This window comes from Lepidochelys kempii, chromosome 7 (assembly GCF_965140285.1).
Source record: "Lepidochelys kempii isolate rLepKem1 chromosome 7, rLepKem1.hap1, whole genome shotgun sequence".
NCBI classification, from domain to species: Eukaryota; Metazoa; Chordata; order Testudines; family Cheloniidae; genus Lepidochelys; species Lepidochelys kempii.
In genome coordinates, this window is record NC_136386.1 from 115,204,933 (window position 1) to 115,228,269 (window position 23,337).

The 23,337-nt window shown below is 39.7% G+C and overlaps 1 protein-coding gene across 8 annotated transcripts in view; it reads right to left on the reverse strand.

Moving 5' to 3' along the window:
* VTI1A (vesicle transport through interaction with t-SNAREs 1A) overlaps positions 1-23,337 on the reverse strand; it is a 360,190-nt gene that overhangs the window by 330,676 nt on the left and 6,177 nt on the right. For 6 of the 8 annotated variants that reach the window (XM_073354362.2, XM_073354361.2, XM_073354365.1 and 3 more), the window contains exons 2-3: positions 19,460-19,518; positions 8,782-8,892 (exon numbers count right to left, since the gene is read on the reverse strand). In XM_073354362.2, coding sequence (XP_073210463.1) covers positions 8,782-8,892; positions 19,460-19,518 — 170 coding nt within the window. Of the gene's footprint in view, positions 1-8,781; positions 8,893-19,459; positions 19,519-21,045; positions 22,261-23,337 lie in introns of those variants that run through there. The other 2 variants (XM_078853877.1, XM_078853878.1) reach the window with 2 other exon arrangements.

A 23,337-nucleotide genomic window follows, 5' to 3' on the forward strand; every position in this document is an offset into this window, starting at 1 on the left:
ACAAGAGCAAGCAAAAGATTTGAAGCTTTGCTGAGCAAAGGAAGATTTAACACATATACTATTATGTACGGATGGGAAAACAAAAATGTAGGATGGTGTGAACGAAAGTCTGGTCATTGCCAACATCCAGGCATCTTTATACATTGAGTAACAGAGCAGATTGACAGGTGACAGAAATCAACACCGCTTCTGCACTAGAGTCCAAATTACAATCATACTGATTTTCCACTAAATGGCATTGAATTACATTGCAAGGGAATTTATGCTAAATTTGAGTGATTTTAGGCCTACTCTGATGCAGTATCTTTTTTGTGGGTGCAAAGAAAGAAAACTGGGATGCACTGGATGTTTCATTGGAGACACAATGCCTGTCATGGGTCCCAATGCCTTTCATCTCTAGATCACTAGTTCAAATTCAAGACAGGTCACCAGGATCCCTCAGTCACTATCTGATGATAGGTTTATTTGAAATAAGTGAGTCAGTCCAGTTGCTGAGGGGCAGAGGTTTATTAAAGTCATTAATCACCATCACCACACTGGCATTACAGTTGTTGACACCCTCCAAGACTGAAAAATGATAATGTCATGGAAACTGAAGGCTCTAGAGATGGTTCTTCCAGAACAAGATGCCTGCATGTTGGCACAGTGAAGACTTTTGTACATCTTTGAATAGCCTTATTAAGAACTGTATAAGAATATCAAGGTGAAATTAGTTGAGAGCATTAATATTCCTTCATCAGATGAGCAATAACCCCAGTTCTCTACTTTCAGTTTTACTTGTCCCCCTCCTCCCCAACCCTCTCCATCACCCCTGTTAAGAATCATATTACTAGACATAGCTTACTGACCAAGCACAGAAGAAATCTTTGTAAATAATACCTAAAGTTTATAAAACAAAAAATAAAAGCTGTTTCATTCAACTGGTCCCTAAGGAATCTCAATTCAGATGATGATAACCCCTTAGACTGATTATAAATGAAGCATATTAACTCTTCTTTTTCACTCTTCTCTCTAAGAAGAGGGAATCATCACTGGTAAGTTTCACAGAGAAATAATTCCATCCAGCCGCTCTATTATTCTCACTCTCTCTCTCTCTCTCTCTCTCTCACACACACACACACACACACGCCATAAATTTTCTCAAAGTGCAAGCAGAGGGGAGTGGATTTTCCAGATCCCTAGAGGTACCTAAGGCTTTACTACTGAGCCAGGTTACTCTACAGCTTAGCTTCCCTTTAAAAATTCAGTTTGGGGCTTGGATAACACTAGAGTAATCTTTTGTATCTCCTTCCCCTTTCTCACAACCCCTGTGTGTCATATCTAATTAACTGATATTAAAACTGATATAATTTACTGAATGGGAATCCATGGCTAGTCTCCTCCCACATGAGAGACCCACAAAGGAGGACACAGGTATGGAAAAACCTCATGAGATTCTTGAATTTTCCTGACAGTGTGTCTGTAAGAGCGAGTATTTTGGGGACGGGGAGCAACTAACAGTACAAAGACAGGAAAGGCCACACAACTTCAGTAATCTGGAGAGTATGCAGTACCCTGCTGATCCCACCACAGCTCCTGGCCCCAACTAGCAACATGGCTCCTATAGGAGATTTTTGCAGAGGATGGTTATAAAGAGAACGGCCATTCCTCTGTTCCTTCCACACAGGGCACTTGTTGAGCATACAGTGATATACCAGGGGCATTCTCAACCTTTTGCATGAGAAGAGGTGATCAAAGGGTGGAGAGTCCCCTACATGCACAAACACAGTAATAAATCCACATGGCCCTCTTTCACCTTTAGTCTAAGTCATTTTGTAAGTAAAAACCTGTCAATAGTCCAGATTTCATCCCCATCTTTAAAGTGATTAAAATAAACTTCTCTTCTCCCCAAGAAAAGCGTGTTTGACAATGATTGAAGACAGGTGACATGCAACAAGACCTTTTCATAGTAAGAAACGAACCCAGTACAGACGTTTTAATGTAATATGCTCCTCTGAATTAGGGCCGAAAATGGTTTAATTGCTACCAAACAATGAAGAAAATCAGTTTAAGAAGAGAGTTTGAAATTTGTCAGGTCAGCTTCATCGTGTCCATATGAACAGTAAAACTGCCTTCGGCACCTATTCTCCTCTGAACCTGTGCTGAAAACAGTTCTATTACTAGTGAGAACAAGATTAAAATGATTTCAGAAATGTCAAACAACTTGTTTGCAATCAGTCAATTTCCTGTTGTAGATGGGGCTTAAGTTTGACTAATTCTTTTTTTAAAAGTAGATGCAGCTCCAAGCTGCATTTTATTTTACATCTGCTCAAAACACAATTTGTAAATACGCAAGAGAAAACACTGTCTTGCTATTTTACAAATCAATTGAAAACATGATGTATCAGCAACAAGGTGGTGCAGAAGAGTTCACCTAGATATCTGAATTAAACCAGAAAATGAAAGGGGATTCAGGCTCACATATATCTGGCACTACCTAATCCGTTTGGCAAATGTTCTTTTGTTTCCCACATAGTACTATGGATGCCAGTAAGGGTGCACAAGAGTGGACTAGGGGTGGGAGCATGAAAGTAGTATCTGATAACTCAGGATTCGACTGGTGTACTTACTACCATGGTCCAGGTCAATGTTTCTGGATTCAAATGGTACTTTATTACTAAAGTCACATGACAAAAAGCTAACTCCAGCTGACATAACCCTCCTTGATATGGCCTCGCTGACAACCTTTTAAGTATTTTTAAAGCTTATTGATAGGAGCTGTTTTTGTAATATTCATCACAATTGGAAAGACTTCCCCCCGTTACAAGTTTGGGGGAAAAAAAAAATCAAGCTATTGGCCAAAATGTAGCTATGCTACAATAGTGCAAGAACGTCAAAATAGTTTTTTTTACTGTAACAGTTAAAATCCTTGCATAACGTATTTGTCCACAATGCTACCTTCTTCTCTACATATCTTCCATTTAAGTTTCCTTTGATATTCAAAGTGTTCTATTGTCGTTTTTACTTCAGCAATAGTTATGGGGCGTTAAAGGAATGATTATTGTTTCATGTATTGATTTTTTTGTACTTCAGATTTGTGTTTCAGTACAGAAGTCTCCACCAGGGTCAAGGCCCCATTGTACCGGGCACTCTACAGAAACATACAAATTGAGTCCCTGTCCCGAAGAGCTCATAATCTAAGTCAAGACAGCAAGTGACATATGAAGGGTGCCGTGGGAACAATCAGCTACAGTACATACAATGTTTTAATATTATACAGTGACCATTGATAAAAACACTGAGAAACAAATGTACTGGAATGCTTCCACAGTACTTTGAATGTGTAAAATGGTATGTACAAGCAGAGTATGCGCACACAAGAAAATTAGCGTATAGATCAAGACAAAAATGTAGCTTATGTGCCCTCTTTATCTGTGTAAACTGTGGTTGTAGGGTTTTTTATTTACGCAAATACCCAAACTGGGACAGCTGGCACTAACAACTATTTATATTCCTACAGAGAAGCGTTCTTTATGTAGAATACTGTCCACTAAATTTCCAGTTAAAGTACCTCTCAGTTAGGTGAGGTATCTTGTAGCTCTGCACATTATTCGGTGCTGAATGGGAAGCTCATTTAGTAAGGAGACCTGCAAGATTTATTTCATGAAGGCACCAACAGTCATAGAGCAGTTTGGGGTGGCTAGCTCAACTTTGGCACTGCACGCAGAAGGAAAGTATTTTCCAGTGAGAAAATTCTCCACAGTACATGCAGCCAGTATTGCAAAATGCACATGTGAAAGCAATGTGGACTGGAAGTAAAAAATAAAAATTACATAACATGCACATACGTAGACTTCCTAGAGTGGAGGAAAAAATATTTACGTTTACCTTTGGAACATGCTGAAATAAAACCTCGTGACCCTGCTCTGTTTAGCCACAGAAAAGATATAACAATAGAGGCAACAGTCCAAAGTGCCCCCATTAAAGTTTTGTCTCAATCCAATCCTGAGGGAATAATGGTAGACAAACGTCCTACGTCTGCTGTTCTTTGGAACGCATGCTGGCAGTTTTAGATAGATCTGTTCAGCCCAGTTTTGAGTAATGGTTATTTGGTACTCATTTCTGTAACATGGATACTTGTTTGCTAGAAACTGAACAACAACCTAGCATGCTGACCAATATCTCATTGTTTCCTTGTACTTCCCTGTGTATCTGCTATCTCTTGTCTCCGACTGTACACTCTTTTGGAAGGAGGTTTTTTGTTTTGTTTGCAACAGCACCTAGCACAATGGGGTCCCGGTCTATGACTGGGGCTGCTAGACTTTATAGTAATACAAATAAATTAATAATAATTTTCAGTTAGTGCTAATTCTGAATTAGAACTTGCGGCCAACACCAATTTAGGATGGATTCAGATGAAAAGGGTCAGTATCCCATTATCTGTGCCAGCCAGTTCTATAAAAATCAGTGTTTAAAGGGATATTGTCAAACAGAGAAAAGTGTTTTTTTTTAATTAAGCATGCTCTATTTTTCTCTGAGGTATTACTATCTAAGAACAGTAACCAAAAGTTTACAGAAAAAGACTTTTTTCCCCACTTTTAGACTTCTGAGCATTTGATAACAAAGCCAGTCATAGTCTCTTGTCACTATTCAGGTGGGTCCTTCACACAGCATGCAGGGAGAGAAAAAGAACATTAACAAATGCAACTGGAAAACCAAAGACAGTGGCAGAAGGACTGAGAGGCAGATATAGTAACTGAAGCCACTTGTAAGTGAGTGGATTTCAAGTTGAGTGCTACTTTAAGAGATGGCCCCAAGGCTTTAGTTAAGAGATTTTCTGCAAAGCAAAAAACAAGCAGCATGCAACTCCACATTTGGCCACAAGATAGAGCCCTTTAGATAAGCTATGCCTTACCATGGCACACATGAGCTGCAAGTTTCAGAGTAGCAGTTGTGTTAGTCTGTATTCGCAGAAAGAAAAGGAGTACTTGTGGCACCTTAGAGACTAACCAATTTATTTGAGCATAAGCTTTGGTGAGCTACAGCTCACTTCATCAGATGCTGAGCTGTAGCTCACGAAAGCTTATGCTCAAATAAATTGGTTAGTCTCTAAGGTGCCACAAGTACTTCTTATAAGCTGCAAGCACATTCCACAATATAAACAAGTAGTGATATTTTACATTACCTTTAGCATTACAGATTCAACAGCAATAAAGGTTCACTCCTAGCTGATACTCACTAGGATGTATTTCATTTTAAAAGAGCTATTAACACTAAAGTTTACCTACATTACTTGTATCCACATAAAAGGGCAGTGTAAGAGTTTACTGATGGTATTTTTAGTATGAAACTTTAATATAGCTTGACCTTTTATGGGCCAGCTTCTCAGGTCCTTACTCATGATGAATAGTATCCTACTACACAAGTAAGGAACTTACTTGAAATTAATGGGATTCCTTAGGAATAAGGTGCTGTACAACTCAAGTCATGATATCAGAATCAGACCCTCAATGGCTGGAATTTCTTAAACTGTGAGAGGCGACTAATAAAAAACGATACCATCTGCATCTGCCCCTGTATCTATTCAGAGTCCCATGGAATCTGCTTACTTGAATGACAAAAATAAGTTATTGTTTTTAAGTTTCATTAGTCCTGCAGAGCCAACACAGCAAAGAGTGAGTGAGTTAGATGGTGTTCCTTCTCGGGCATCATTTATTGCAACTACAGAGCTATCCGTTACATTTGTGCAATCCTACTGAAAACTGTGAAGGTGCACAGGGATTGCTAGGGGCATAATCTGAATTTAAAACTGCACAGATGCATATGGAAGATTAGTTCGGACTGCATGATCTTTGTTGCAGAGATGTGTAGAAAAGAACAGTCAGATTTTGAAAGCTCAGGTTCAGCTAGCAAGGCTGGCACCAAGAAAAAAAAACAACAACATGTATTTGTGATCCGTTCATATGTGATCTGGAAGTTAGCTTATGAGGCACAATCAACAAAACCCTGCAAGGCTGTTTTTAGAGTCACCTTTTAGAGTGTGACTGCACTAGGTTAAAAGATTCATATAATTTCAAAATATACTTCAAGACTTAGCAAGTGTAGAACATTTATGAATGTTTACAAGAAGTATCATCCGATCATCAAGATGCCCAGTGACCATATGACAATGTCACACAATGAGGTAAAGGAAACCATTCACAGTCCAGTGTCAACCCAGTCTCTCGCCACTTTGCCCAGCACAACCTAAATACAAGTGGACTTTCCATCTGGAAATAGTCTGCCATCACTCAACCTAAATGCCCTCTCCTTTATAAATAAAGGATCTAACAGTCTGCAGAATTAATGCATCCTGCTCTTAAGTTTTAAGAATGTTGCCAAAATGTTGGTTTCAATAACTGCTTGAGCCGGGGTAAGTTTTCAGGACTCTGTCAGGCATACAAAAAAGTTGACAGAATAGATTTTTTCATTACAAAGTGTATAAAATTGAACTTGCAGTCCCAGTTATGTCATTCATTTTAAAGTTTGAGAGACGTGCTGATCCAGATGCTTTATGCAATTCACTTTGGAGAGACAGTATTAGTCTTAAATCAGCTTTCACATCCTTCTACTTAAATTACATAGGTAAGTGGCCAAGAGAGGGCCATCCACAGCTATAATCATTACATTACAAAACATGGAAGAGAACTGATTAAGACAGACTCGTGCTTTGGTTTAAAGTCCTCTCAGTTTAAAAATCAGACAAAAATCTTCTGAGCCCCTGTGTTTAGTCCCAAAATGAAGTACTAGGCTCTAGCCCCGGTATTCTGCTGATTGATAAATACCCGCTTACAGCTTCGCTTTCCCTCACCCAGTAAGGAAGGGTAGGAGTAGCCAACGTAAATGGGATCGAGGTTGAGTTTCCCTTATAAAGAACGATGTCTAAATCTGTCAGCTTACATGTGCATGCTTCTTTTGGAAGAGCAGTGAACCTCAAGAAGTGAGTCTGTAAGACAATCCTGCTCATAAACTGCCAACAGTGTTCCCAGTTAGAAACTTACCCTCAGCTGCAGTAAAGTGAATTTTCCAGATGTCATCTAGCGCTCCTATTAGGCTGTAAACTCTTTGCTTACAACCAACAGATCACAACTCAATCAAGATGATTTTCACCAGAGTATTCAAAAGGCATTTCCATTTCAATGAAAATTTTCAGCTGTTTTCCCCCCAGTCACTATACTATTAGAGCAGCTCAAAAAGCCAAGAGAATTTATGCCGCATTTTCCTCCCTTGTCTCCTCGAACGCACAGCCAAACCTTGGTTACATAAACTTTCCTGAAACTTCACCTTTGGGTAAAGAGCAAGACTGAAAGAATCTCAGCCCAGTAAGTGAAAACCTGTGAAAGTTATCAGTGTCTGAAAACAAGTATTAGAATGCAAATGCTTGTGCCACCTTAGCTATAGTGGCGTGTCAGTGAACTGAACCATTCAGCTCTCTTAACATACTTCTAATCATAACTATTGCTTTTTTCATTCTCTTTTCCATCCTTTACTCTTTTCCTCCACTTTTCTGGTAAATTTCCTGCTTGTTTTTTTCCATCACTTCGATCTATTCCCTCTTTTCTTCTCTCTCTCTGCGCTGTTTGTATTCCCTCATCCCCATCCCAGGCTCTTCCATCACTTATTTTCTATTGCTTAGTCATAGGCCCCCACTCTAATTCCTTCTCTTCCCCCAAGCAACCATGTTTCATCATTATAAAGATCCCAGTCTGTTCTCAGTGGGCCCTCACCTTGTACTCAATTCCAGTTTCTCCCTTTCTTCTCCCTGTGAAGGTGACATAGCCAATCTCCCTTCTCTTAGCTGTTTAGAGCATGGCAGGCGGTGAGAAAGGGGCAAGGAGTTTCCATGGGAACACAGAGGGTTCTCAACATACATAGTAAAGTTCACTCCTCAACTACAGATAGCACTGTCTGTCAGCCTGGTGCTCAAACCTTGGGATGCAATGGAGCATTAAGCTGCTTACCCTATAGAGTCACATGTATTACGTACACCCAGAAAGAAATAGCAGGTGGCTTTGAAGTGTTCAGCCAGCCCTTTTAGAAGCAATTTTGTGTGTACACAAGTCCGTTCACTATTTCTAAGTCAAAAGAAACAGGACTGGTGGCTTGCAGGCCATAACACAAGCACCCGGACAGGAGAACCATGCTAGTTTGCATTTGGTACCTGAAAGATCCACTGAGGCTAACTGATTTGCAAAATAGTCAATGAGCATCCAAACATAAAAGGAAAAGAAATCATGGACATTGAGTAATGAAGTGAAGTTGAGATTCATTTCATTTAAAAAGTGTAGTTTATAACTGGTAACATGATACTTCGTACTAGTCTCATAAGTTTATAATACCCTATAAAATTAAGTGACTTCTCACAGTATAACTACAACGGTCTGCTATTGAGTCCTTGCCAAGAAGCGGGGCTAGAAGAGTGTGGACAGAGAGAGAGACTGGGTGGGGGACAGGGGACACACAGTGGTAGGAGCAAGGGTTCTGCAGAGTTTAACTGGGACTGCAGACTAGCAAACAATTAGGGAGGTTCTTTCCCACATAAGAACTCTGCACAGATATTATTGCATTTGTGGACAGGGAGAGGAGAGCTCTTTCCACCCTTGCATGAGTTAAGACTGTTCTCTCCCCCAAAGTCTGCCCATGTGGAGTTGATTGAAGAAAGTTGGGGAAATGGAAGAAAGTGATTACTTCACTCTGAACACAGTTACACTAAGATACTTTTTGTCTTAAATGCCATCCTTTATCATACGTAAATATACTCACAAAATCAGCTTCAAGTTTTCCTATTTCTTGTTTGTAGCTCCTCATTCTGCTGCTATACATTCCTCGGCTTTGGGCGGGAATTTCTCGAACTTCAAGTTCCATCTGTTCAAGCTAGTAATTGAAAAACAGGAGAGAGACTTAAGTTTATTTTATGTCCATCTACATCCTTGTTTTGTTCACATTTATTTATGAAATTTCAGTGACAGCCTCTAGCTTTCAGCATGATCTTCTGATTACTTGTTCCTCCTTCTTGCTGATGCTCAAGGAAACGGCACAAAGTCAGAGTGAATCAGAAGTAATTAGAACCCAGGAATGGTGTAGTTACTAATTATTTGCTCTACCCATTGGACTATGCAGCCTCCTTAGTATGCTACTGCCTGTTTAGGAATGGTATTTTGCTACAGTGAAGAATCCATTATCTGCTTTTTAAAATACTGCTTTCAGTTCACTTAAAAAAAAAAAAAAACACAGAAAAAAATTGTACCTTTCCATAATAGCGGTAGGCATGCTGGACAATAGTTACTCATTTTCCACTGATCTCAGCCAGGCAGTATGGCATGGGAAGAAAAATGTCTTCCATTTTGGTAAAGTCCCAACCTAGTATTTGCAGAATTTGGTAAGAGACAGATAAGCATTTATACAGAAAAAACTCTTTCCGGTGAGATTTCAGTAACATGCCACAGGAAAGGCACCTGATTTAATCAGTGGGTTTACAAAATAGTCATTTAAAAGCCATTCAAGCCTGATCTATTCAGAACACATATGCTACTGAATGGGAAGTTGGTCAGCATAGTTTCACTAAATAGTTTTCTGGTAAGAAAGAAAGAAATATATAAAGCAAGTTTTACTTCTATATTATTCTTTGTCTTAGGCCTAACTTTCCAAAACTGAAAGTTAGTGGTTGTAATTTAAATGGCTTGCATACTACCAGTTTCAGTGGACAGCTAAGAAAATCTGTCATGTGAAACCTCGTCTCAACTATAGAGATACTCAGATTTAAAAGATCAAAGGGAAAACACCTATGAAATGCAACTGGAAAGAATCTTTGTTCCTTTTAACAAATAAGCAAACAAAAAAGAGCGACCAGGCCACCAAGCAAATTCTGTTGCACTGTAAACCTGTTTCTCTGCTCAACCTCAGATCCTTTTACTCAAGTCCTACGTACCATCCAGGAGAGTTGAAGATCACTATCCTGGGACATTTAGGCCCAATCACAAAACCAATAGTGCAGTTTTTCATAACAAATTTTCAAATGAGACCCTAGAAAGGGAAGGGGATTGACTAGATGGGCCTGACAGGGGTTCCACCAAAACATTTATCAAAGCTGTGTATGGAATACGGCTCGCCTTAAAAGTAACTTCCAGGATTTGGATTTCAGTAACTGTTTATCTCAGTTTGATTTAGTGTTCCTCCAAGAAATTTGGTTTCTAAGTATGAGTCCGATTCACGGGGCTTTGAATCTGTATTTGAATTGAGGGTGTTAAGCATGCAAAGAGGGGTAAACCTGCAAATGGTCTTGCCCTGCTCATCTCTAAGTTAAATGTTATAACTAGTAAATAACACCAGGCAATCCCTATTTTCAAGCCTCTAGTATTATTTTCCCAAATAAATGTACTCCATTAGCCCTGCATATACATTTGCCCCTTTGAGCTACCCTTTCTATAGTGCCTTTCTGAGTAGGGCTTGAATCTCTCATTGATTTGCTTATGGAAAAGTTTTCATCAGCAATCTTTGTTCTTTTGGGAATTTTTTATGACCAACCAAGTTCTGGGGATAAGGAATATTTTTAGTTTTTCCCGTACCTCATTTAACAGGGTGTGATCTTCACTTCCCCCAGACATGCTAAGGACAAGGTAAGAAATACTCCAGGCTGTAAATTTTCTGTAATTTTAAGTGATTTTGCCTGGAGACTTTGAATGGTAGGGATGGTAATGATCTGGAGGGTCATTTTACACTCATCTTCTAGATGGGGCAATGTGTTTGACTATATTGCAATTTCTATTTTAAGGTGGTCTCGTTTCTCTAGTTTTATAGTGGCTTTTACAGACAGTGATCATCAACACCTGGAGGTGAATTTCTGCCCTTCAGCCACGTTTTCCCAAAGGGATTTTGACAGATTGTTTTACTCCTAATTTTGAAAGTGTAACTCAAGGTATATTAAGTGGAATCTGTTATTTGGAACAGTGATTAGGGCACAAACCTAGGACTTAGGAGACCAAGTTCAGTTCCCTACTCCACCAAAAGGCTTTAAAAAGACTTCTTATATCACCATTGGCAAGTCACTTAGGGAATTAATATAGACACTATCCGTAAAAATAGGGTTTCTAACATTTGCCAACTTTGCAGAGATGCTGTGGATAAATATATTAAAGATTGAAGCAATTTGAGATCTAATGAGAAGCACTAGATAGCAGTAGTAGTAAAGCCTCAAGTCGGAGAGAAGCTCGTACCCAGTGATGTGTCAAGTTTTGAAGAATCAGCTTTTTGGATCTTAATTCTCGAGCACAAACACAAACTGAGATTGTTAAATTACAGGATGACTACCATTTAAAAAAAAAAAAAAGATCTTTTATCCTTTAGAAGATAAGAGAATCTGTCATGACTCGGATTGCTTCAGTTTACAAAAAACAGTTTCAGATTGCAAGGGCTGTGAGAAATAATAGTTCCTCTTATCCTATTAAGACATTAGTTATCCTTAGAAACAACTATAAAAAAATGCTGAATAAGAAAAAATTGGATCATCAAAAGGTCCTTTGGAAGAAATGTGAATTCACTGCCACAAACAAACCAAAATCTCCTCTATTTTGGATGATGGCAGCAATGGTCTACTACAAGACTAATGGAAAAAATGGGCGTTCTTTCCAAAGCATGTCTGGGGTGAAACATTTTTCTGCCTTGTATAATAATAATCCATCTATTAACCCTTTGGTTTGGTCTACCTTGATGGACCTCACCTGCTATCCTTATCCAGAATGGCCGACAGTCTCCACCATGGAAATCAGAATTTTGATAAACCCAATATAATAAAGGGACGATTTTATCCCAGCAGAAGTCTGTAAGGACTATACTGTTTGATGGGCCCCTGCGTTAGCAAAATTATTTACTAATAAAAATAAATAGGGATTGTACTTCCCCACCAAAGGTGACAAATGACCCTAGAAATTATTGACCTATTTACCTTTTAGACATGGTTTTTAATATCCATACCAAGTATCTCCTGTGGAGATTAGAGGACTGGAAAGAGCTGTAATTTATTTGTTGAGGAACAAGCCGATTTCAGGAAGGACTGCTCTACCAACAGTTATTTTGCCCTCTCTGACCCAATTTATAAACTTTGTTCCTCCAAGAAGGGAAGTTTTATTCAGCCTTTGTTGATCTGAGATCAGATTTTGATTCCATTAAGAGAGATTTCAGAGTAACAGCCATGTTAGTCTGTATTCGCAAAAAGAAAAGGAGTACTTGTGGCACCTTAGAGACTAACCAATTTATTAGAGCATAAGCTTTCGTGAGCTACAGCTCACTTCATCAGATGCATATCGTGGAAACTGCAAAAAGTCTGCTGCAGTTTCCACGATATGCATCTGATGAAGTGAGCTGTAGCTCACAAAAGCTTATGCTCTAATAAATTGGTTAGTCTCTAAGGTGCCACAAGTACTCCTTTTCATTAAGAGAGAGTGTTTCTGGGATAAATTTGTGAGGATTTGCATAGTTTTTAAGTTACTCTCTCTTTTGAGAACCCTCCATAGCCAAACAATGGCCAGGGTTAAAGATATGATCAGTTAGGGTGAAAAGTTGAGCTATCTCCATCATTATGGGAGTCTGTGAGTTGCTTATTGGCTCTCACTTTCTTTAGTTTTCACATTAAATGAGCTTGCAGCAGTTTTAGAGGGGGAACAGTATATCCTGCTCAAAATTTTGGATTAATCTGCATTGGTCCTTCTTTATGCAAACAACATGGTTTTGCTGTCCCAAACTATATATAAGCATTGCATAAGTTTACATGCTTCGGTGAAAAAGAATGATGTTTCTTCCTTGCTGTCATCATGAGAGTAGACAAGCAGATTCCACCCCCCCAGCTGGTAACTTTTCATGAATATCGTTCGAGGCATGCAGTATATATACACACTATAACAGAGAAACAGATTTCATTCTGCAGCTATTAAATATAATCACATTTCATGCTTAATCAGATTTCAGCATACATGCTTACAAATATTGGTCTTTCAAATACAATCAAGGTGAGTGATGATAGATTTCAACATTTTTTCTTGAAAAGCATGAAAAAAGAAAACTGAAGGTAAACTTAAAAAGTATCTTTGCCCTACTATTACTTGTTCAATCATAATGCAATGGAAGCTAAAGGAAAAGTAGGTAACATGTAATCCTGGGAGATACAGTCTTTCAGTTCTTACAGTGCAATGGTGGAGACAGCTGTTCAGAATCATTCCCACAACAGAAGTATTACTGTCTACTCTTATTTCATAATCAGGAACAGATTATAAATTTAGACAATAGGAAAATATAGCTACATCTCTTGATTCATATATGTTTCAACTTAACCTACCCATACCCTCATTGGCTAAGAACAAAGCTTAGGAATAGACCACAGCAAGCTTAGAAGACCACACAGCACAACACTCCTGCCCATTTCTGGTACAAAACTTAGCCTATCAAAAGTGATGTGTCCTTTAGTTATTAGTTTTTAGAATATCTTGATAGTCAACTGCAAAAGAACAAAGAATGGGCAAATTACTGAAGTATGCTATAGGGCCAGTATACACTGCCTCCTCTCCCAAAGCTCTGTGCAGACTGATTCTCTCAGAATTTACTATGCATAGAGGAGGTTTCCCCCCCGCCCCAAACAAAATATCAGATTTACTGGGGAAAGAATTGGATGCCACAGGATGGATGCAGTGAGCAAATAAATCCATGGTTCTCAGCCCGGGAGCCGCTTGAGACCCAATCACCTCACAGCTGCAGCCCATGTGACATCGTCACAGCCATACAGGTAGTATATATATTGTGTGGATGCAGCCCACATAACACACAGAGAGCTGCTTATGCAGCCCATAACAATAAATGGGTTGAGAATCCCTGAAACAAATTAAAAATACAACCGGTAACAAAATGCTTTATCTCAACCAGGAGCAAGAGTTACACATTTTACCCAATTTTCCTACTTTTTTAAAAAACAGATTTCTAATGCAGTAATTCATGACAATCACATACTTGCACATGATAGGTATCCAATAATATGCTCTATTTGGTGTCTGTCCTTGTACTGTGTACCAGCTGCCTTCTTCTGCAGGTAACAGCAGACCTGCTCTCCTCTAGTCAATGCAGCTTAAGGAGAGAAGCACCCCAATATTCAAAGAATCATGAATGTTTTGCAGCTTTCTGCTACTAAGTACACACACTTGATAAATACTGGCGCTATTAAAGCAAATTAAACTACTTGGTAGCATGTGCCATGGAAAGTACCTACTTATTCCTGATGAAAACGCAGCGACAGACAGCACCCTATGCAAGTACAGATATGGTAGTATTAATACTTCATAAAGCCAACCTGGTGATATAACTACTAGCAGAATTAGCCCATACAAGTGGAATCTGGCATTTGAACATAATAAAAAAAAATACAAATAAATACTCCCACAGCAGGTTCAAAAGGAGCTTCTTTTTACATGTCTCCCTTCCTCGTTACATCATGAGCTTTCCTCGTTAGATCATTTAGCTTCACCCACAGACCAAAAATATGCTTGACATTGGAAGTTAATCCAGAGTCTATCCAAAATGAGTGAGCCTTACTCCTAACACCAGGTAGGTACCATAGTGGTAAGTGACAAAGATGCATAGATAAAACCAAGGCTTCTCAGTTACTTGCTGTTCTTACAAAAAGCCTTCCACATGTTGGTTAGTGCTGGAGTAGAGTCACAAAGAGGACTTGGGATTCCTTACCGAACAGTTCAACAACTGCTTTTAGACTATTTATTGGAATAACAGATTACCAAATATCATATTAGTGTCCTTCCAATTTTTTTCAGGCAAAAGAGTACGTAATGATTGCAGGTCCCTCAAATAGCCATTTAAAAAAGAAAATCCACTAGTGTCCTCTGTGCTAGTAATGTCAAATATCCAGATTTTTTTTACCATGATGTTGTTGTCATAAATATATACATTTATATTTAGGTCCGAAGTTATCCTTTTCATTTCATAATGTCACGATCAGCAGGTCATTCCTTTATGACATTTACTGAGCAACAGAAATTCTTATCCAATGTTAACCAATTTATTCTCAGAGAGGATAATACCTTCTGCATAAAAGGTTAATTTCTTATCTGCGAACAATGATTTCTCAAAGCCAGCAGCGAGAGAGACTTCACAGAGGCCTACAGCTCCATTAGTGGCAGTTTCTCTCTTAGTTGCACAGAATTACGCAAACAAATTGTTCAGGCTTGGTTTTTTTCAGCATTTTATGTGAACTGTAATACTGTTTGGATTCTAAAGACCTGAGGTAAACAATAAGCGTTTGGAGCAAACAAAATTAAGCCACACAAATACTATTTTCTAACAATATGAGAAAATTACTTTAGCACATTCTGAAATGCAACTTTATTAAATGTGAAATTTGTGTACTATACAGCCAGGTTATCATCACAGAAAGTAGATGCATATATAACCGGAGGGCTAACCTACATGCTATCTCTTGTGCTTCAGAAAGACAACCTCTTAATTCTCAAGTACCCTAGAATCATAAAAATGCAGGGCTGGAAGGGACCCGATAAGTCGTTAAATCTAACCCTCTGCTCAGAGGCAGGATCAAGTAAAATTAGACCATCCCTGACAGGTGTTTGTCCAATCTGTGCTTAAAAACCTCCAGTGATGGCGATTCCACAACCTCCATGGGAAGCCTATTCCAGAGCTTAAACTATCTTTATGAAGTTTTTCCTAATATCTAACCCTGTGGTTTTCAATCTGTAGTCCACAGTCCCATGGAGCTCTGCAGACTACGTCTAAAATTTCCCAAAAGGGTCCACACCTCCATTCAAAAATTTTTATGGGTCCACAAGTGAAAAAAGGTTGAAAACCACTGATCTAACCTAAATCTCCCTTGCTTCAAGTTCATTACTTCTTGTCCTACTTTCAGTAGACACAGAAGAACTGATAACAATGCTCTTTAAAACAGCCCTTAACATATTTGAAGATGTACCAGGTCCCCCTTCAGTCTTCTTTTCTCAAGACTAAACATGCCCAATATTTTTAACCTTTCCTCAAAATAAAATTCTAGAAAACCTAACATATTTCTATTGCTGTCCTCTAGACTCTACGGTGCCCACATCTTTCCTGAAGCATGGCATCAGAACTGGACTACTGTGTTTTTTTGAAAGCATAAATACCATCAAAATAGCATTCCTACAGATAGAAAGTTAAGAGTATAACCTTTTACTTGAGAGATCATTTATTTTAGATCTCACCCTTGTTAAGGGAGTCTAGGAGGCTGAAAGAAATTACTTATCCAAAGCCAACTCTATTCAATCAGTTGGCATTGCACTTTGACCCAGCTAAAAGGCAGAAAATATTGGTTACCACAATTAACCCTTAGGCATCATAAATGGCATAAATAAAAGCACTGTCAAATTCTGTTACCAAGAAGGAAGCAAAATAAAGTGAATTAAAACAAGAAACATTTTTCCAACGATAGTGCTTTGATCAGACAGTACAACTGAGCAAATCTATGTACCAAGACTACAAGTGGTAGCAATTTAGGGCAATGGTTTGTTTTGTTTTTCTATGGTAGCCCTTAGTTTAAAAGGAAACTTTTTAAAATCAGTTCTGTTATTAGCAGTTTTTGTTCACATTGATTATTGAATCCAAGCCTTGGCATTAATCACAGACATGTTCGGTAATTGCTTAAAGCCAATAATTGCATTAAGCACCTGTCTAGTAGCATTAGTGAGGAGATCTAAAAACAAAAGCGTGAAAGAAAAATGAAGTACATTAAATTAAGATCATCACTAGGATGAAAATGTTAAAAGAGGATTTTCTTTTTAATCTTCAGGGAAAATATCATCCAAATTTGTATGTATTATGATGCACGGAGAAAAATAAGTCATTAAGTCCATTTCTGCTCATTTCAACAAGTGATGGTAGAAAATTACTTTGCACAGAAAACCAAAATTTGAATGATTTGTCACCAAAACACTTACAATGTAATTGCCTTGTACTAATACTGTGAGGGAGAGAGAAAAAAAAGAGAAGGTCTGTTATATACTTACATTGCTCCAATCATCATAATATCAGAGCACCTAGCAATCATTTAATTTATCTTTGGAACACACCTGCGAGGTAGGGAAATAATAGTATCACTCTTTCAGAATAAGGATACCGAGACAGAGCTATTAGGTAACTTTCCCAAGGTTACACAGAAAGTCTGTGGCTGAGTCAGGTATTGACCCCAAATCTCCCAAGTTCCTGCCTACGGTTCTATCCAAAGGAGGGATCTGACTGTGAAACAAGGGCTCCAGCTGTGTAAGCAAACATCATGAATTTGCTTTGGCCATATCACCCTTTTGTATCCCCATGCTCAGGAGTAAAAAAGCATTTCTAAAGTATCATAAAATGTATGACAAGAATATGACACAGTCCCAGCACTGGAGTGTGTACAATTTAAATAGAACTCATCAACTAGTGCTCATAACAAGCAGTAACAGGATCACTGACATAATTACTTAGAAAGGTTAGGAATGGAATCACTAAATTCAGCTCCATAGCCTAATGCTCAGGCTATATTTTTGAAACTAGTAGATCAAACTCATAATCCAATTGTAACAGGGAGCCCAAATCCCCCACAAGCAAACTGCTATTCACCACGTGGAAAAAACCAGTCGCAGGTGCAATTGAATACCACATCTCATTGTCCCCTCAGCCACAACTTAAACTACACCCCAGACATTTAGGCAAAGAGAAACCGAAAGCTTGTTTGCTGGACTTGCAAAAAACAAAATTTATTTCCATTTATTATGAAGCTCCTTCCTGAGTAATTACTAGGATTCAACAGGGAGCCTTATTAGCTATACTGGGAAGAGGAGGAAGGAGGAAAAACAGTTCAGACAATTAGGAGCTTCCCTGACTTTGCCTGGCTTGAGAATTCATGAGAATAAGGGCCCATTTCAGCCACCAGAAGCAAGTACAGGCCATCCAGTGAGGTCAGTAGGAATCACATGTGCACAATCAAAAGTAGAACCCAGCCCTTAGCCTAAAGAACAAGAATACAAGCAATAAGACTTGTATACTTTAGTTGAAGTGCTCCAAACCTCCCACACAAGGTGCACAGATGAAATTCCATCATGCTACATATTACGAGAAGTTAATGCTTTGATGAAAAGGCTAATATGACATTACTCATGTTGATATCAATCTAACAAACATTAGAAAAAGAATTTGCACTCTTATACTGCCTTCCATCCATGGATGTTATTACAAGCAGCATTTCCTCTCTCACACACACATACTCCTCTTACATAACTTGCTGCATAAATACATACAATAAATAACTGCCCTGAAATTCTGGGCACACCCAAGCCACATATCTGGATATTTACCATCTGAAATCCATTATTTACTGTTCTAGCACTTATATTTTTCCTTCTTATAATTTCTGCATTATTTTTTATCATAAGAAATATGACTGTTGATCGTGGGAATACTATAAAACCCCATAGCTGTTTATTGGAATGTGGTGTCTCAGTATATCCAATATCTAGACAATGTCTTCTAGGATCAATATCCAGTACTACCACCAAATCCCAGTAAGATATCAGGCATCTCACTTAACAGCTCCGTGCCTCCATTTACCCAATATCTACTTCACAAGCATATTAGGCAGGTCATATTAACTAGGCTTTCTAGAGCACTTTACGATCTTCCAATGTTAAGGCATTACAGAAATACAAAACGTTACCACACACAGATTTCTAAAAACATACCTCAAAGCCCCTTTACCACATTTGAACATTCAAAAGAGAGGACACTCCACCCTGGGGTGGGGAAGGATTTGCTTGCACCCCGCACAAACTCCACGCCTTCCCCGCCCCCATTCCAACCCCTTCCCCAAAGTCCCCGCCCCAACTCTGCCCCCTCCCTGCCCCATTGGACCCCTTCCCCAAATCCCCGCCCCGGCCCTGCCTCCTCCCCTGAGCATGCCACGTTTCCCGTCCTCCCACCCAGCCGTGCAAAACAGCTGTTTCGTGGTGCAAGCATTGGGAGCTCGGGGGGAAAAGCGGGCACTCTCTCGAGTGATCAACATTCACTCTCTTTCTTGATCAATTCTTCTTTGGGGAAAAATAATAATGGCAAAATCCCAGACGTTTCTAGATATTTAAAAATTCCTCCCAGACGGCAATTTAAGAACCAAAAAGGGGGACATGTCCGGGAAAATACGGATATTGGTAACCCTACTAAAAGTCTACTACAAAGGTACAGAGAATATGTTACTTAACAGAAGATTGTACTGTTTGATACATTTCTGCTTGTGTTTCATATTCTAATAAAAGTCTCACATTACTATGGATAGGACATTATTTCTGAATACTGTATACGCTGAATATTACATTAATGGTACTTTCATTTATTTGTTCCACAGGAATTTTCATATAACATTCAAAATTCTGTGACGTACCAGCTCTCTTGCTTCTTCTAGCTGTTTCTCCACATTTGCAACCATCTGCTTCTTCTCATCTAAAATAGAATTATGAAGAGAGAAATAAAATTTTGCTCTTCCCAGCAAAAAAAAGTTATGTATACAATTTTAGAAAAACCTTATCTGTGCTAGTTCTTAGTATCTGACACAAAGGATCCTTTTTGGTGTAAAATTAGTGTATAAAATTGTGACATAGTGTGGTGCAATCCAGATTAGTGAGGGGCTATGTCACTCCTGCCCTGAAACCTTGAGTGCCTTATAATACATTGCTGGTATTAGCTCCCACCAGGACCGCTCACAAACAGCCTTCCAGCATGCAAGTCACACCCTGAGTGTCTGTGTGTAGCTGCAGCCTGCCAACCACACTTGGGTTACCCTCTGGCTCTCACCTGCTGGGTGACCACAACACACGCCCAATCTCAGATTTCCCCCCCACCCCCGAAATGTATGTCATATACTGTCCAGCAGTCCAAATATATGAAGTCCATTATTCCTTTAAGGTAATAATATACATGCAATTTACTACCCTAAATGGAGTAACCCAGATACTTCAATTTAAACATACTGGATTAGATGAAACAATAAAACAAGTTTATTAACTACAAAGAGATAGATTTTGAGTACAAGCAATGAGGCATAAAATTCAGAAATGATTACAAGAAAATAAAGATAAAATGCTTTTTAGTGCCTAACTTAACAAATTACAGTATATTAAATTCAAGCAAAGTTTTTTATCACGTTTCCAGCACTAAATGACCATACTCCCGTAGAGTTCAACTGCTCCTTTTGTCTCCTCAGGTGCAATGAGGGAGATGGACAAGGAGAGAGAGAGGAATGCCTTGAGGTGTTTGCCCTTCCTTTTTATAGTTTTTAATCCCTCTCTGAAAAGCATTTCCAGCTGAGAATCAGGAGACAGGCAGTCTGCTGGAGGAAGGAGACTCCATGCTGTTTCATTGATAAGATGCAGATCTCTTTGCCCCTTTCTCCCTTTCTTGCCAAAGAATGGCCACTTGGTAAGTAACGGCCCATCAGCTTTGTTGACACCTGGCTAGGGCGCCAGTCCTTTGTCTTTGAGGAACAGGTTTAACCACTCCCCAGACGTATCTGAGAAACGTACTTCAGTCATGATTTCAGTTGATGTTCATGTGACCAGGTGCCTGGGATGAGCCACAGTGCAAATGCCATACTCAGGGCAGACTGCAAGAAATAGGGCAGACAATTGTCAAAACTGGTGGTTTATTATATAATTAGATTCACCAAGCCAGTAACAAAAGACCTTCTGCAGTAACACACCGGTTAACTACAAGCCAAACACAGTCCCCCTTAGACATTCCAGCCTTTGGCTCCCATCCAGATAAAGAGGTCTAATATTGAAAACCGAATTCATCATATGTGAGTTTCTTACTAATCCCAGAGGATCACACACATACCATCAGGTCAATATGAATCACAGATCTTACCCAAATATGATGCTGTCAGTCAACCCTCAGAAAGCCAACTAAATATTTATTAATAAAAGAAAAGAAGGAAGGGAGTTATAAATGGTTAACAGATCATATACATACAAATGATTGCGAAGTCCTTACATCAGGTTTGAAGCAGTGATGGAATAGACTGCTGGCTTATAAAGTCTTTCTGGTAACTTCCAAAAGACAGGAAGGTCTTCAGTCTATAGTTCAGGATGCTCCTTTTAGTTGTAAATCCACAGACCATACAATTAGCGCAGGAAAAAGAGGCAACATGGAAATGTCTCAGGTGTCTTTTTATATCCTCTGCCATGTGCATGGAAATGGACTGTCCCAAACGAAGCCCATAGACTGTGTGTGCAGAAAGTTACTGGCCCAAGATGGCGTCCAGGGTCACATGAGCATATCACCGTTTGCTGATTCACAGTATGTGGCCATTGGCCCCTTGCTGTCTGAAGCATCCTCAGGCAGAGCTATCTGGGCAGGATGAGTTTCTCCTATGGCCCATTGTGTAAGCTGAGTGTCCTTGATTGGCCATCAATACATAGCTGTCTAGACATGATGTAAATTTATCTAGAGGGTGTCATCCAGGAATACAAACACAGGTTTAAGATACAAGCACATAGCCAATATTCATAAACATCAGATACAAAGATGATACTTGCCTATAAACAGTATAATCATGCTTAGCAAAACAACTTTTCCATTGACATCTTACATGATACATTTTGTATAAGATTTATGGAAACTATGTAACAGTGATATAAATTGTCAGCTTTCTTATATACAACATCACAGTTCATAACTTTATACATGATGGTGCTACATGCATTTTACTGATTAGTAAGACTGAGTTTGTCATGGATTCTGTGACTTTCCGGGACCTTCGTGACTTCTGCAGTGGCCGGTGGGTCTGGCTAAGCCCCTGCGTCAGCCACACCGGCCGCTGTTGGGGCAGTCTTGGGCCGCCGTGTCCCCCCCTTCCCCAACAACAACAGGAGTTTGGGTGTGGGAAGGTTCTCAGGGATGGGGCGCAGGAGGGAGTGAGGGCTCAGAGAGGCACTTATCTCGTGGGGGAGAGGGGCTCCCCAGAAGTAGCAACATCCCACGGCTCCTAGGTGGGGGCGCAGCCAGGGGGCTCAGCACACTGCCTCCGCCTGCAGGCACCAGCCCCCTCAGCTCCAGTTGGCCATGATTCCTGGCCAACTGGAGCTGCAAAGCCAGGGCCTTCACCTAGGAGCTGAGGGAGGGGGAATATTGCCACTTCCAGGGAGGCGCAGAGCCAGACGGGGAGACTGACATCCCTGCTGACTGTGCCCCCGACCCCCAGCACCAGCAGGCGTACTGGGCCGCACACCACTGCCTGGGTCGCTGCTGCCCCCCACCCCGAGTACCCACAGAGGCCCCTGTGATCCACCCCCACCCACCCAAATTCCCGCAGTACCCCCCTGGGCCGCCCCTCCCACCAAGATTTAGTCAGAGGTATATAGTACAAGTCATGGACAGGTCTTTGGACACAGGCTTTGAATTTTTGTTTACTGCCCGTAACCTGTCCATGACTTACTAAAAATACCCATGACTAAAATGTAGCCTTACTGATTAGTGTGTTACAAGTTTTCAAATGATGCCTCACGTGACATGCCTTGTACAAAGTTTATGACAATTGTGTCTAGGGTGTGAATACAGGGGTGCATTCTGTCCTCATGGACTGGGACTAAAACCAGGATCCTCTCACTTCAAGAAAAGGCAAGAGGCTTTTAACACCAGAGCTAAGGAAGATGATCCTCTTACTAGTATTACTAATAAATCCATTATCTCTGCGTGGGTCAGCCACGACACAACAACACGACACAGACATGCACACAAAGCCCGCATACCAACTGAACAATAAAATGTTAAATCAGTAAATTTTAAAAGGGTGAAAGACAGTTAAGAACTATGCAGTCAACTACAGAAGCCATCAGGGTCTCCTTCACAGAAGTGAACTTGCCAGATCCCCCAAAAAGCACTATAGCCCAGCCAGTCTTCAAAAACAACACCCACTGCAAAAGACCTTTCTAACTTTCAACTAGTCTCAAACATTAGGCAAAAATCAAGTAAGCAGTGACAACCCAGATCCAGCTAAACCAATGGCAAAACTCCAAGGATTCTCCCCCTCCCCATGCTCATTCTAAAACACTTCTATTTTCAAAATTGTAGAAAATGGTATTGTCCTGTCTAACATAGCTGATAAAAAAGCACAACACTAGAGTAACTGCAACATTTCCTCTTTACAGCGATGTCTGAGGCTTTTTGTTAATAAAAAGTTTTTACCATATAGCTTTAGTTTTTTCAGCGTGAGTTGCCTTGTGTTCACAAATGATGTTTTCTCACTTCATCTTGATTTTTATC